At 39.4% G+C, this 15521-nt stretch overlaps 1 protein-coding gene across 1 annotated transcript in view; it reads left to right on the top strand.

Annotated features, from left to right (window-relative positions):
* Positions 1-15521, top strand: part of RELN (reelin) — a 292013-nt gene that overhangs the window by 104280 nt on the left and 172212 nt on the right. Inside the window, exon 4 of the mRNA XM_074169082.1 lies at positions 13081-13151. Coding sequence (XP_074025183.1) covers positions 13081-13151 — 71 coding nt within the window. The remainder of the gene's footprint in view (positions 1-13080; positions 13152-15521) is intronic.

Genomic DNA, 15521 nt, shown 5'->3' on the forward strand with positions numbered 1-15521 from the left:
TTTGAGTAAACTGATCTAGTGGGAGGTGTCCCTGCCCATGGCAGGGGGGTTGGAACTCGATGATCTTTAAGGTCCCTTCCAAAGCAAATCATTCTATGATTCAATATTTATGCTCTAGAGAATAAAACTTAGCATTTGAAAAACAAATACATTCTGAAATTTAACATATTTTGTTGTGCATAATGAAGCATATGAAGTAGTCTGAAAAAAAAGAAAAGCAGTTTAATTCATGCTTACTAAAACCAACAGATCAAAATTCTTTACAATGTTCTTATTTATAAACTCTTCTAAAGACCAAATATTAGTGTGGAAAGTATTGAAGAACAATTTTCCATAACACTGCTAACAGCTGCAAAAAAATACGATATTTCCCTACAGCAAGACAACATGAAAATTTTTGCAGCAAGCATAGATAAAAAGATTTGTGAATGGAAACTTGGATAAGATTCATGTTGTGGTTGACTAAATGTATCTAAAAATATTTATGATGTTTTCTATTTCTCTTAGTTTAGGAATTCTGATAATTTTTTGTATAATTTTATACAGAGTCAATAATACAACCAGAACAATGTTCAGGTGCAATATATATTAAGAAATAGAAATAAATACATCATTTGAAATTCAGAAGCTAAAAGGTACATGTGAACATGTGCCCACAGAGTATTATTAAAATATAAACCCAGGTCTTCAGTTTAAATGCAAGGGATTGGCCTCAGGTCAATAAAATAAAAAAAGAGATGGGCAGCAATGTCATGCAGGAATCATTATGAACATTATGAGTGCTTTGATTTAGGGATCCTCAGAAATGGAGGCACCTGGAAGCTAAAAGGCATAGATCACAGCTGTATTTTAAAGCATTTTATGTGTTGTTTGCAATATATTGTTTTTTGCAGTCTTCCTACTGGAATAACATAGCAGAGTTAATCTTTGCTAGTGGATGAATGTCTGCCTGTTTCCTTAGCATGTGCCAGCCAAATGGTACTGCAGAGTTAGTGCTGCTATTTTTATAGCATTGTTTTTGGAAGTTCTTCTTGGATATGTCTTATTTTCTTCTAAAATGATAATTGTATCTCTGTCATCCATACGCCTTTACCAGTTAACAGTTTACTCTTATTCCTTCCATCTGTCTGATGGGTCTTCAAGTCTTTTGACTCATAGCCACATCCATCCCATCCACAGGGACAAAGTACCTTCTAGCTTATGGTATATTGTTTTTTCATTGCAGTTTTTCAAGTTTTCAGCCATTCTCTGTACAGATGTGGAATTTTTTTTTCAGAGTTCAATGGATGTTTGGTGACCATTCAAAATGGGAAGTTGCCATTTAAAATGGGAAATGCTTGTGGTACCTTTATGTGACTTTCCATCAAATCTAGTATCTGTTAAGAATCCATCTGTAACAGTGATGCTCGGACCTCTGGTCAGTTTTACTTAGACTACACGGGAAGATTTATCTTAGGGATGGGATGTCACTGCTTCGCATTGCCAGGGGACTCTTCCTGGAGGCAATACTGTGGATATTTTTGCCAAAGGGAGTGCTCAGAAGGACCAAGGTTTTAGAAAACCTGTGTGATTTACCCTGATACACTCCTGAATTTATCCTGAGCAGCTTATGGGAAGTGTCTCTTCCCTAACAGTACAGGGAGTTGTACTAAATGCAGTGGTGGACCTACTATCCAAAGTTCCTTAGTTAAAGAGGAGAGATTTGCAAGAACAAACACACTTTTTGTTGTTGTTGTTTATTTGATGCAGTCTTTTAAAAAAAAAAATCTTAAAAACTGTGACACACTGAAAACTCCATTAGAATATCAGTTTTGAGAAGAGGTCCTCTTTTATCGTTAAGTGTTAGCTCATTTGCTGTTTTATTAATCAACCATAAACTTCTTAGTTATACAAATTACAGATGAATTTCCCTAATTTCCAGCACCACTCTGTTGTGTACAGCACCAGATGTGCAAGTCTCCGATGAATGCCTTCATCTGGAATACTTGGTATTTGGGATTCCAGACATGGGAATTTGAGCTCCCAAGCAATATTTCATGTAACAGAGCAATAATTATTTGTGTGTATTTGAAAAGTTCACCTTCCTGGCAACATTACTGAACTGAATTCCTGATGTATTCCTTTTGATTGGAAACTGTCATTAGCAAATGAATGAAGAGTCGAAGTCTGGTTGCATTTCACCCAATATCGCCATTTTTTAATTCATCTGGGACATAGGGAATCCAGTGTTGGTACTGCGCTAAAGAGTCTCAGAACATCAACAGGATATTTTCCTACAAAGATTCATTCTAGTGTTGTGCTCATTCTGCCAAAGATTTCTGAAAACAAATCTGTGCTCAGAGGAAAAATGAGTCAGTAACAAAGAACTGAGATCAACCATCTATCCTGAAAGTATTTACATTATTGCTTAGATTCTCTGTTACTTTGGTTTCTTTCAAGGCTGTTGTTATAAATCTATTCATTAATTTAAGAGAGGGGTGTTTAGAGTTTGATGTCTTTTTCAATAATATGCTTAAAGAATTATTATCAACACAGTATCAAAAGGAGATATTATGCCTATGTAGCTTACTGGGTAATTTATTTAAGAGTGAGATAAACCATGGATAGTTTCCTGGTGAGAAACATGGGTTCAAACTCATTATTGTTGGAGCAGCATATTATATGGGAGGTTGCTGTCCAAGTGAGTTGTAAATTGAGAGTATTTATGCCTGTGTCAAGTGGCTGACTTGATTCAAGCTAAAGTTCACACAGCAGTTTTTGTTTAACATAATCTTGATAACCCAGCAGTATTTTATTATGCAAAAAGATTAAAAAATACCAGAACTGTGAGCCTGGACAGGGTGTTGGGCAATGTGGCAAAAAGTATAGCATGGCTGCATGCATTTGATTAGTGTAGCTGACCCTGCTTTGAGCAGGAGGTTGGTCTGGAGACCTCCCGAGGTCCTTTCCAACCTGGATTTTCTTTATGATTGTCTTTGGGGTGTGAAGATGAGTCTGTGTGGGAAAGCCATGGTCTCCTGGATGGGGGAAGAAAAAATTCTGCCCGTGGCTAAGAAGCAGCTGAATTCACCCATTTTGGAGCTGGCAGCCAGGGGGGAAGTCAGGTCCTCACCACAGCTCCCAGCTTGCAGAAGCAGAGGTCCCATCCAAAGCAGAAGTGTAGGCCAGCACCAAGGGATGCTGGGCCATTCCTAACACCCTGGTTTGCTCAGCCCTAGCAGTTGCTGAAGGTTGCTGGTTTGGAAAGCAGGGATGAAGGACAGGACCTATTATGGAGGGACATGGAGAAGAGACTGTTCTTTTATAGCTGTTTTTATTTGATATCTCTGGTTGAGGTGGGAGAGGTTGGTTACAATTTAGATAATTCGAGTCTCTGAGTGTCTCTTAATCCAAATACTAAGACATTACTCAAACAGACATCTCTGAAGCAAACATCTCTGTTGAAGAAGCACCTAACTATGCTGTGAGCAGCAGGATCCATGAAGCCCAGTTTCTATATCTTTGGGCAGTAAGTCGCAATGGTACCCACACCACAGTACTCCCAGGTGCCCTCACACCACATCTCACCCTCGCCTGCAGTACCTCCAGGCTCCTCAGGTAGCCACCTACCCTTCCCCTGTACATCCAGCTCCTGCTATTGATGCCAAACCTCACTGTAGTCTCTCCAGTTTATGTTGTGTACCTGATACCATGCCACCTGCTTCATTTGGCTGGAGTTCTGTGATACTTAAAAATTTTGTCATTTTGTCAGTGGCTGATAGAATTAATTATTCTCCCAAGGCAATATTTCACCTGCCTATTTCTATTTGTAAGCTGGTATGGTCTTAAGGGATATATGTTTTCTTCAACACATAAATCTGGCTGAAATTAAAAGCCTTGCAGGAGAAATAACTGTCCTTTTTATGATTGGTGACCCTGCATTTTTTTTCAAGAGGTTCCCATATTCACAGCATGCAGGAGGCAAGCGAGAATGGGGAGAGAATAACAGTTCTTCGATAACAAATGCAGCAGGTTCTTCCTTAGTTTGATTTCTATCAATCTGTGAAAGGTTTGCGTACTTGATTTGTTTTTCAGTCCTCTGAAAACATTTAGGAGAGTGGGAAGAGTGCAAAGAAACATTAGACAAGGATCGTAATATTTCAGTGTTCAGTGCAGCTTTAGGAAGCAGAAACCTGCTCCATGTGCTCCGGGGTGCAGCCTGTGGACATTTTGATTTTTGATGGAACATTTTCTAGCTTTAGACTAAAGAGACATTTTATCCTTCCTTTGTAAGCAGCTTTGTACATTGTGGATGCACCAGTTGCATCTCTGTAATTAATATTGAAATGAGCGTTTGTTAAGAAATGGGGTTAATTTGGCTATTTGAGGATTTCTCTGTGTGAGTTGTAAAGCAAATACAGGGGATGAGGTTCCAGATTCTCATATGGTCCAGCTCATCCACAGCTGCTGGCAACGTCCTTTGGGAATAGTGGGCAGCTAAAGCAGGTTAGAGCAGGCTGCTCAAACCTTAACTGGGAAACTGATAGTGATACAGATGGCATGAGAGCAATGAAGTGAAAAGGTGGCCTTAACATCGTGATTTTCCATTATTTTGGATCCTTTAAAATCAATGTTGTTTTTATCATAGGATCTCAGATGCTCTTTCAGATTTTACTCTTCTAGATTTTAAGTGTTTTTAAGTTTTCACTGTACTAATAAAACAGCTGAATTTTATGTAAAAATACATCACATCAGAAAACCCCAGAGCGTGAACTACCTGCAAACTCTCAATTTTCTGGAATCATGCAAACCCCTTGGCACTTCTGGTGTATATTCTGAAATACACAGCCATAAACTCATGGATAGGGAGAATCAATATCACAGTATGCACGCAAAGTGTTGGACATAATGAACTGATTAATTCTTTTGTGCTATGAAAAGCAGTTATTAAAATAAGTGTTGATTAATATGATTAGATGCAAACCTTGCTCTCATTTCTTTGCTTTTACCTGATATGCAAAAACTTAGAATCATGGGACTGCAGGATAATGCAGACTGGAAGGGTCTTTGGGAGGTCTTTCGTCCAACATCCTGCTCAAAGCAGCGTCAGACCAGGTTTCTCAGGGCTTTAATCCAGTTGGGTATTAAAAATCATCAGCAATGGAGAGTAACTGCACAACCTCCCTTGGCTGACTGCTCTCAGGTCCCCCCGAAGTCATCTCTTCTCCAGGCTGAATGAGCCCTGGTCCCTCAACCTCTCCTTGCAGGGCAGGTGCTCCAGCCCCGACCATCTCGGTGACCTCTGCTGAACTCACTCAAGGTGACCAGCAGTGTCAAACTGAATTGGTGCATGTTGTTAAGAAAAGGATCATACTCATTGTAGAAGCCTGTAGGAAATAACCATGTGCTGCAAGTCCGTTTACTTAATACCTGCATGTGCCTTTAGAGATGTCAAGTACTTTTAAAATACACAGTCAACTATAACATTTCTTCTTGTGAAACAGGCAAAGACAAAGAGGTTTTTGTTCTTGAAGGATAATTTAGGTGATTGAATGGTATCTTGATTGAATACAGGCTTCAGAAGACTACACAAGCAAAATTTGGAAAAAACAGTATTTTTTTATACAAAAGAGATGTAACAAATTCATTAGTTTAGGGCTAAATATAAATACTCAATGCATTAAAAATCTGAAATCCATACAGTCGTTGTTTCACTGGATAATAAACTATGATAGATTGCAAAACCTAAGACAAGAAAACACCCTCTCCCAAACACTGAAAAAGGTGGAAAACGGAGACCTGGGTTTTGGCATTGTATCAGTAGAGAGAGAATGGATGCTTGTTCTACTATTTATATGAGCTGACTGCTTGGCAGATGCCATTGCAATAACCCTTTATTTAAATTGTAGAAAAAAATAGATTTTGCTTTCCTTTATAATCACCCAATGAAAAATACTAATGAAAATGTTGGATTTCCTGTAGCTGAGAAGAAAGTATTGTCCTAATCTGCTTTCAGTCAACAACAAGCTCTAATCATTCCAGTAACATACAACTAGATCAAATTAAAAAATCCATCTTTTTATTTTCTGAGAAAAAAGGGAAAGGAGGATGAAAATATTTATATACAGTTTAAAATGATAATCCTTACTTTTTTCCTCTTTTATAACGTACATTTACTGTTCTGTTGTATCCCTCTTCTGTACTCACACCTTGCAACCAAACAAAAGTTTGGTGGTTTTTAAGACTACAAAAGAAAGTTCATATAAATTGTAAAGTGTAGGGGCCAGAGCTGCCTGTGCACCCCTCTGCTTCCAGTGCTGTAACCTTAAATCTATTCTCTATAATATAGGATATAATTATGTGTTCATCTTATTTATTCTTCTACTTGAGGATATTTGTTTTATTCAAATCTTGGCTAAAGAACTCACTTAAATATGTGTTTAAAACAATCCCTAATCAAACCATCACTTTCTAAGGGTACACAGCCTTGTGTAGGTTTCTATGCTAAACCATAAAAACTTAAATCTGCTTCATCTTGAGCTGATGTTGCCATTTAATTGCGATATTCCTACCTTTATATTTACCCCAGTTTATGCAAAATCATCATATTCTCTCTCAAGCATGTAACTTTTTTTTTTGTTTTTAAAATAGCAAAAAGCAAGAACAAAACCCACCTCACCTTAATGAATGAAGTGGAAATTGTTTTGATGTTGACTCAAAAATAATTTCTCAAGGTGGAGGATGGCTTTCTCAGCCTACTGACGAGCCAGATCTTCTGACAGCACTAGGACAGACTATACATGAAAAATGATAACACTACTTTTACTTATGAGAAAGTAAAAAGCTGGCAAAAAATTACCTGCTCATTCTAATCAATATTTCAACTAATACTTTTGAACTGAAACAAGAGGGGAGGGAGTTTGCACATGTTTTTGTGATAGTATAGCCACATTACAAAAGAGGATACAGAAGATGTTTAGAGAAAGAGCTCAGAGCCCCATTCTCTGATATCTTATAGGTGTGTGCTGGACCATGTATGTAAGTGAAAATCAGGCCAACACACAGGAATATGCACAGACCACTGCACGCTTTAAAAGAGGCTGAAGTGTGGTTAAAATTGTAGGTTTTAAAAATGTATGTTTTGTATGGGTGCACAGAATGAAATAAAAGTCCAGCTGGATGCAGGTTGGGTCTAGCAACACTCGAAGAATTACAGTTGGCTTTTCAGAGTGCATAGTGTATGGGAGGGAGAAACAGCCTATTTCTGCACACATGTGCTTTATCCCAACCCAGTGACAGTTTCGGCCAGCCATATCAATGTCTTTTTATTTTATTGTTAATATTTCATTAAAGTAGTTTAGTTTTTTCTGAACTCATAACTCTCTTCTCTTCCTCTCCTTGGAGCGAGAGGTGGGGAAGAGCATCTGTTACCTTATCATTGGCCAACCTGGACTGAACTGTGACAGATAACATTTTCTGTGAAGAAATTTTTCCTAATATACAATCTAAGCCTCCCCTGGTGCAACTTGAGGCTGTTCCCTCTCATCTTATAACTTCTTACTTGGGAGAAGAGACCAACCCTCACCTCGCTACAACGTCTCCCCTGAGCCTCCTTATCTCCAGGTTAAACAACCCCAGTTCCCTCAGTTGCTCCTCATCAGTCTTGTTCTCTAGACCCCTCACCAGCTTCATTGCCCTTGTCTGGACACGCTCCAGCACCTCAATATCTTTCTTGTAGTGAGGGGTGAGGGGTCCAAAACTGAACACAGTACTTGAGGTGGGGCCTCACCAGTGCCTACTACAGGGGGACAATCACTTCCCTAGTCCTGCTGGCCACACTATTCCTGATGCAAATGCAAAGGAGTCTTAGCAATTTATGGACATGAACCACAAACTTAAGCCCAGGACAACTGCCACAAGTGAAGTGATTGCTCTCTGCCCTCTAACACATACCCTATCTTTTGCTGTCCATTTTAATCCTTTCACTCTGAAGCCTGTTTGCCTCGGCTCCAGGCTTTTAGAACAAGCATGCTAATTCCACTCTCCTGAACAAATATCTACATAAATAATTACATCTTACTTGCCAAATTTCCCTGGCAGTTTTAGCTGGGTATGTTGAAGAGACATGACTTTTTTTTTTATACCATCTCAGGCAAGAAACCATTGGGGGACAGGGAGGGAAAGGCAGAGTCAAAAATGTGCCTTTCAGAATACACAAATCTTGTTCCTGCTACTTTAATTAGGCTGTTCTTGCACATCAAGTGGAAACTGAAAAAACAACTTAGAGGCATTTAACTAGTAGCTGAAAGCCTCCCACCCAAGCACCTTCTGGATCCACAGCCACACGCTCGGTGCGTTTTCTTTGTGCGTTGGCCCTGACACCATCTCCCAGTCAGGTCGGTGTTGGCTGCTGTTGGAAGAAATTGTCACTGGAGGTTTTGGCCATGGTAGGAGACACGGGCTAAAATGCACACCAGCTGGGGCTCACCTCCTGCTGCACACGGTAAACAGTCATGAATTTCCTCCGGTCATGAACCATTGCATACAGATATGAAACGCAGCTGCTAGCAGTGGGCACAGGGTTAAATTCTGTTATTATGGGCTAAAAGAATAACGTCATTTTCCTTGGTCCTGTTGAAAAGCTTTTTAGGGGTGTCATGAGATAGATATTTTACTGTAGGAAGCCTGAGTCTCTTCCCAGCCCCCTTCCGAATGAATTTGTCAACCAGGAGGCTGGAGGGACATCTCTCTATCTACAGGTTCATGAAAGTGTGCAAGTGTCTCTGGATTTCTTTCTCCCAAATCACCTGGAACGATCTGTGTCATCACAGAGGGGAAAAATTGATATTACCTTGGCTATGTTCAGAGGAGCTGGCAATACTGCACTCACATAAAGTGTTTTTAAGCTTTGTTGGCACTTGGGCAAGGTGACATTTCAAGTTCTCTTTCACAGCTGACATGGATTGTATGTAGTTCACGTAGAGAATCAGCAAGTCGTATTTCTTTTTGCTTTTCAGCGACAATCTGAAAGTCCTTATTGGCATGCGATTTCAACTTGAATAGTTGTGGTTTAGGAAGCAAAATTCTTTACAGAATTGCTGTAATTGAAGCATAAAGTTAGTACTGCCTTGAACTGACAGTGAGCCTTGACACCTGATACAGCCCTCTTGTGTTCAGACCTTTTTTTTGTCCTCTGTCAGCAGTTTATCTCCTCTTGCTACTTTTAAAAACACATTTTCCTCTCTCTCTTGCATAGCCCCAAGCAGACAAATACGTCTAGGCTAATGGAAGTGTGAAGTTAATACAAAGAGGAACCTTATTACCTCTAAGTTGTTTTTCTTTCAAAGCTCTAATTTACCTTGTCGGGATGTTCCTGTTGCCTCCCATTTTTCTTTTATTTCTCACCCTTTGGAAAGATTCATTCGTATTGAGGAATTACCTCTGGGGACACAGGGAGTATGCTTCTTGCCTTTTGGCTGACTGACAGGTTAGGTTTGATTAGTCACTTGCCCTTTAGCTGGAAATAGATAGCATTCAATGACAGAGTGGGACTATAGACTGGTGTGGAGTAGCACGAATTAATAGTAAGTACCCTTCATCTAAGCAATATTTAACAACATTAAAGACTGTACAGAAACTTTTGAAAAACAGCACAGGTATCAGTTAATGAATATACATGTCAAGAAAACAAAACCCTATAATTAACAGTTGAATGATTTTTTTTTCTCTAGTAGAGTCTTTTTCAGGCATGCCAATATTATTTTTATTAGAATTACTATAAATATTATGAAGTTTTTATACTTGTGTGTCTACATAGGGATGATATGGTTTTGGATATGTTACATATTTTTAAAAAAGAAATAATAAATTCATTATCCTGTTCCATTAATCTCACCTGTCAGGTAGGAACATCACCAACAAAGAAAGTTCAATACAGAAAAGGTACATTTTGCACTTCTTTCAAAAGGTACCTTAGTTCATGCATAATTGCACTGCATTATTGTCATTTGCTCCATGAATAAAGCATAAATACAGAGAAAACCAAGCAGATAATACTGTAAAACTGACAGAAGCAATACCCTTAATTCTCAGAAGGTGCACTGGCTGGTGCAGAACTCATGCATATGCCTATTGCAAAAGTTATGCTAATGTGAGCATACGTGGTAGGAAGCGGTGCCTTTACTGCACCGCACTGTTGTCCCCAGGGTGCAGATCGCTCCTGCCGTGGAGCAGCAATAATTGGCTCCTACTCTGCATTATCAAGCAGGGGATGATAGACACAGAAAGATGCAGATCATTCAACTGGCTGCTGGCTCTCTCCCCAAATCCCCCTTTTCTCACACGCATGCAGAGATCCAGTAAACAGTACACAGTTTGGTATTATCGGTATTATTTGGTATTTGTTTGCATTCAGACACATACTCGGGCTCCCCTCTGCATGTGGTCCGTGTTTCGAGAGTTTGCTCCTGTCTGCCACATAAAGGAATTTTGTGGTTGCCATCGTTGTTGAGTACATCCTGAATTGTATCCTGGGCTGTTGCATAAACAGCATCTCTGAAGTCTCAGTCCACTGCTGATGTAAGTGTTCTTTCTCACTGTCTGCAAGAGCTCTCTCTTTCACCCTGCCAGCCTGGGGGAGGGATAGGAATGTTGTACAAAATACCTTCTGTGACTTAGGTCTGGCATTTTCTTGTATGTGCCCAGGAGCACAGTCAGCCAGCTCTCTTTGCTCAAAACATGGAATTCCCACAATGAAACATACTTGCAAAACATGTCTGTTTGTGCTGGGTTGGACCCAAAGCTGGCTGTGGGATGCCCTGCCAGTTCATCTGCTAGAGGAAGTCACCATATCTGGTCCTTTTAAAGAAGCCTGGGCACATGTTTGATTTTGGAAATTGTTTGGTCCCATTGTGACTTGCGTATCTGCATACACCTGTGAGGAAATTTGCAGAAGCATATGTAGTGATCATGGTTTCTTGCAGATCACAACAGAGGTTTAACAAATCCTTTAGTTCATACTTATTTAAATGAGACTTAAGAGTCTCAGCTCTCTTGCCTTTCTTTATGCACTGGGGCAATGTATTTGTTTTTATTTTACTCTATACTCAGTATGGTCTCTGGTCATGACACCAGATGAAGAAATGCTAACGAAGAACTATGGCATAATGTTTTGCTGTATTTTATAGAACTGTTAGAAATCCTAAAATAGTTTCCAAGATGCACATGGTAGGGATGACAACCAAAATCTCACACTGGTAATGTGATCCAGGGACTATGGCTAAAATGCTATCGCTACCAGGTGAGGCAAGGCTCCCACCCTATGCATGCCTCTCAAAGTCCAAGCAGATGGAAAAACCAACACAACTCTCCTTCCATAAGCAGAGGAAGGGAGTGCCATAAAATCCCTGGAAGCATCAGGTGGCCATAGTTTTGCATTTCTGGACACACACATTGGTGTAAATAGAGCTTTCTAAATGAGCAGGAAGCAAATTAGATCCCAGAGAAATTTTCGTTTTCTCCTGTTTGTACTCTGACAGTTTGCAGATGGGTTTTACCTTGAAGATCCACCGTGTATGAAAAATTTAATATTAGATGTGTTACTTTTGTTGTTCTTCCTTGTCAGTGTAACTGGCCTAGTAGCCAAGAAAAAAATTATACAGTTCGACTTTCCTTTTGGACCATTCCTTTATGGTCCTTCCTGATAATTTCATAAGAAAGTGAGGCATGACCCACAACAGAGGGCACACAGCTGGATGAAAAACCACACTCATAAAGTAGCTTTCAGTGTCTTACTGTTGAACTGAAAGGCTATTTCAAGGAGTTCATATAGATCTATCTTGAGCCCATTAATGTTACTTATTTCAATACTGACTTGGAGAAAGGATAAAGAACATGTACGAAGAGTGTGTATGAGTCTAGACATATATTGGAGAACTTTAGCTGCAAGAAATCAGTCTTCAAAGGCAACACTGGAAAGTACAGAAAGGTTTTGAAATCTCTGAGACAAAACTGGATTTGTAAAGTACTGCACTTAGAAAGGAGGGGAGAAATGAGCAGTTGGAAATAAAGAATAACTAGCACTGTTAGCATGACAGCTCTGTAAGAGAATAACAAAGCAAGTTGCATTGTATTTCTAGCTAATTATGAGAAAACAAAATGGCAACTCTTTCTCCATGGTGCATTAGCTGGTCTGTTAGCTGTAGGTCATTAATGGGAAATAATTATTCTTTAGACAAACCTGGGGAGACCTTCACTATAGAAACTCTATGTGCAGCTATATGGACGTCCCTTCCTCAAAGATGGAGACAGACTGAGACTGGAGGAGACAAAGAAAACAGTACGTTGTTCAGAAAACGAACGGTTAGAGGACGGGCAGTATGAAGGTAGCAGGCTTCTTACTTTGAGGCAAACATAGAGAAAGAATTTAAAAAAGATTTTTAAAAAAATTAAAAAAAAGATAAAAAGAGTAATCCACTTTAGCTTGTCTGGACAATGAGGGAAATAAAAAGAAAGAACAACTCGATTGTTGCAAAACCCAGTGCAGCGTACCAAGTAATGTTGTAGGGTCTCCTTTCTTGGATATGTTTGACAGCTGCTTGGGTCAGAGACCTTACTTGTCTCTCCCTTTGTTTCCAGAGAGGATTTCTGGACACCCATTCAAGCTCTACATTTCTATCAGTAGCATATCACAGTACTGCCAGTGCTATTGCCTGTTGGATCATGTGACTCTTAATTTCACAGGGCAGCAATTCTGCACCCATTTCTTCTGTTCTGCACTGAGACAGGTACGATTTCTCAGGCAGAGTGATGTGCTGAGCTTTGCAATATACTTACTTTTGCTTATGGCCTTCATTCAATCCCTGTGCCAGTGCTTTTTATTACCAACTGAGACATTTTCGTTTAGGAACTTTTCTTTTGCTATGCACAGAAACAATCCCTACAAATTATTCTATGAATGTAAAATAGTACAGAAAGAAGAACACAGGAAGAAAGCAGAATGAGACTTCTGGTTTGATTAGTCATGCATATAGATTAGATATACATATGCATATATAAATAAGTATACTACGTTACTTATTGTTGTCTTTTTTATGTTCACAGGGCTACAGCTACTCATAGGGGCCAAGTTATATTCAAGGATGCCTTAGCACAACAGCTGTGCGAACAGGGAGGTAAGATCCACCAACATATTAAAAATATCTGGCAAATGTGGTTTTCCACTGTACTTGCATGTCAGCGTTACTCATCATGAAAGCTATTTTGTAGAAAACATAGTATCAGGATCTTATTTATAATGTTAAAATACTTTCTTTGGCTTCATACTTCCCATTAGTTATCTGGGAAACACCTCTGTTCTCTGCTAAAAGTTGGGGAATGTACGAAAGTTAAACTAAATCCTATTGCATTATACACTTACCTGAAATCAGCCTATAACAACCAATATTTGTTTTTTGTCAAAACCACAAGCTGAGTTATAACTCTCACTGCATTAACTATAAGCAAAAAAACGCAATATACCTGCAACAAAAGCTTTCTTTACCATCCACTCTCACACATCTTTGTGAAGAACCTGCCTTCCCATTTTCTGAAAGTAGGCCATGGAATTTTTGCCCGTCACCTACAACATTTGATCATTTTTATAGCTAAACAAAATGTTTGACTTACACAAACTTTAAAAATCTAATCGTTTGCACATCTTATCATATCTATCCTTTTGATGAATAACCTAAAAATAAATGTCCTGTTGTCAGCTGTTGTCTACAAACACTACACTGCTTTGAACCTGCTTCATTAAAACAGCGGGAAGTAGAGAAAGTATCCATCATTTTTGATACAGAAGTGAAAGGAATTTCTGTGCTGATAGTTTTCTCCGCAAAATTCCAGTGATATTTCCATGTGAAAAGAGACAGTGAAACATGGGCCAAGCAGTCTAAAATATTTCAAAATTAGAAATGTGTTGTCATATTAACAAACGAGAAAATCCCCCAAAATAAAATACATCTTTTAGGGGTATTAGAGCTATAATGTTTTTTTCCTATGAGTTTGGGAATATCTATACAATGGTTTTTGCAATAAGAAGCTGTTGAACATTATGTCTTTAGCATATATTGAGTTATTCATATAAGGTATGAACACTACCCCTGTGAAAATGAGTGAAAAGTATTTCAATTTCAGTATTTGAGTTTTCAGGATTTTAATATTTCAATGGAAAGTAAGAAGGGGAATTCAGAGAGGTGACTGAAGATGTTAGCTAACGAGCTAGGAAGTTAGTTATATTTTGAATGAATTAGAAAAATGTAACACAGGTGCTGGCAATCAGAAGGGAATGTTATAATGATCTGTACGGAACGTGATTGGACCAGGTGGGGAAGGAAAAAAACATCTGGAGAAATTACCAAAATGCATTTGATATTCAGAACAGGAGATAAATTGTACCCCTATAATGTGGATGTGGAAGAGTAGTGTTTCGGTGACTAGTATAAGGGGATTTGGGAACAGAAGTGTTGGCAGGATCACAATTTGGGATGTGCTATGGAGGATGGTGAGGATATTTCACAGTGGGTACTCACTGTATGGACGCAAGTCAAGAGAGGAAAAATCAATATGCAGAGTCATCAGCATAAAATGGTGAAAAGCCTCATAAGCAGAAGAAACTCTCCAAAGCACAGCTGCATAGTGAGCACACCATGGCCAAAGGCAGCCTGTGGTGCCCACATAAGGAAAGGAGAAGGAAGTGAAAGACATATTGTTGGCAGAGTCACAGAGAGCCAGAGCACTGGCAGTGACCAGCACAATGAAAGCTATGTGCAAGCAAGCTGAAAGGAAATATATAACTCTCAGTGTCAGAACTGGCAGCATGGTCAAGGATAATATGAGCAAAGCAACAAGATTTCTGCCTGCTAGAAGAGAATACCTTGATAAGCAGAGACTAGTGAGTAGAAATCCATCCAGGCTTTGACAGTCTTTTATTCAGACATGCTGTACCAGTAGATTTTACTGCGAGAGCTGACAGCAGAAATTGCAATGCTTTCACCCTTCTCTGCTTTACATTTCTCCAGTTTTGGAGCATAACCTAACCTAACCTCAAATCAACATAATAGCAATTGGTAAGAGCAATAGGTTGTTATGGTAGTGCGTGCTGTCCCTGAGTTCATGGGGACTCTGCAGGACAAGGACAAAATAGGATTTGTGAATCGGTTGTGAGTAGAGAATAAAAAATTGAGATGTGCCATCCCTGGGCCTTCACTGGCTGCTCAGCTGTGACAGCCCCTGTGCCTCCTTCTCCCACCTGGCCACTGATAGCCATGACCTGCCCCACTTCCCTGAAAGAGCCTCCAGCTTCCCCACCTTGTCGTAGTCTCTGGATCCTCAGGACTTTTGTGTTTCCCACAATTTTCCCAGGAATTCTCTTCACTTTATACACAGTCACTTCAGGGACTTTCTGGATTTGCCTTCTCCAAAATATTTTATGTCGTTGCGATAACTCTGCAAACATCAGATTTCAGTTAGTGAATGATCACCCAGAGGTACTGTTCTCGGAG

This window comes from Numenius arquata, chromosome 2 (genome assembly GCF_964106895.1).
Source record: "Numenius arquata chromosome 2, bNumArq3.hap1.1, whole genome shotgun sequence".
Taxonomy (NCBI): Eukaryota; Metazoa; Chordata; class Aves; order Charadriiformes; family Scolopacidae; genus Numenius; species Numenius arquata.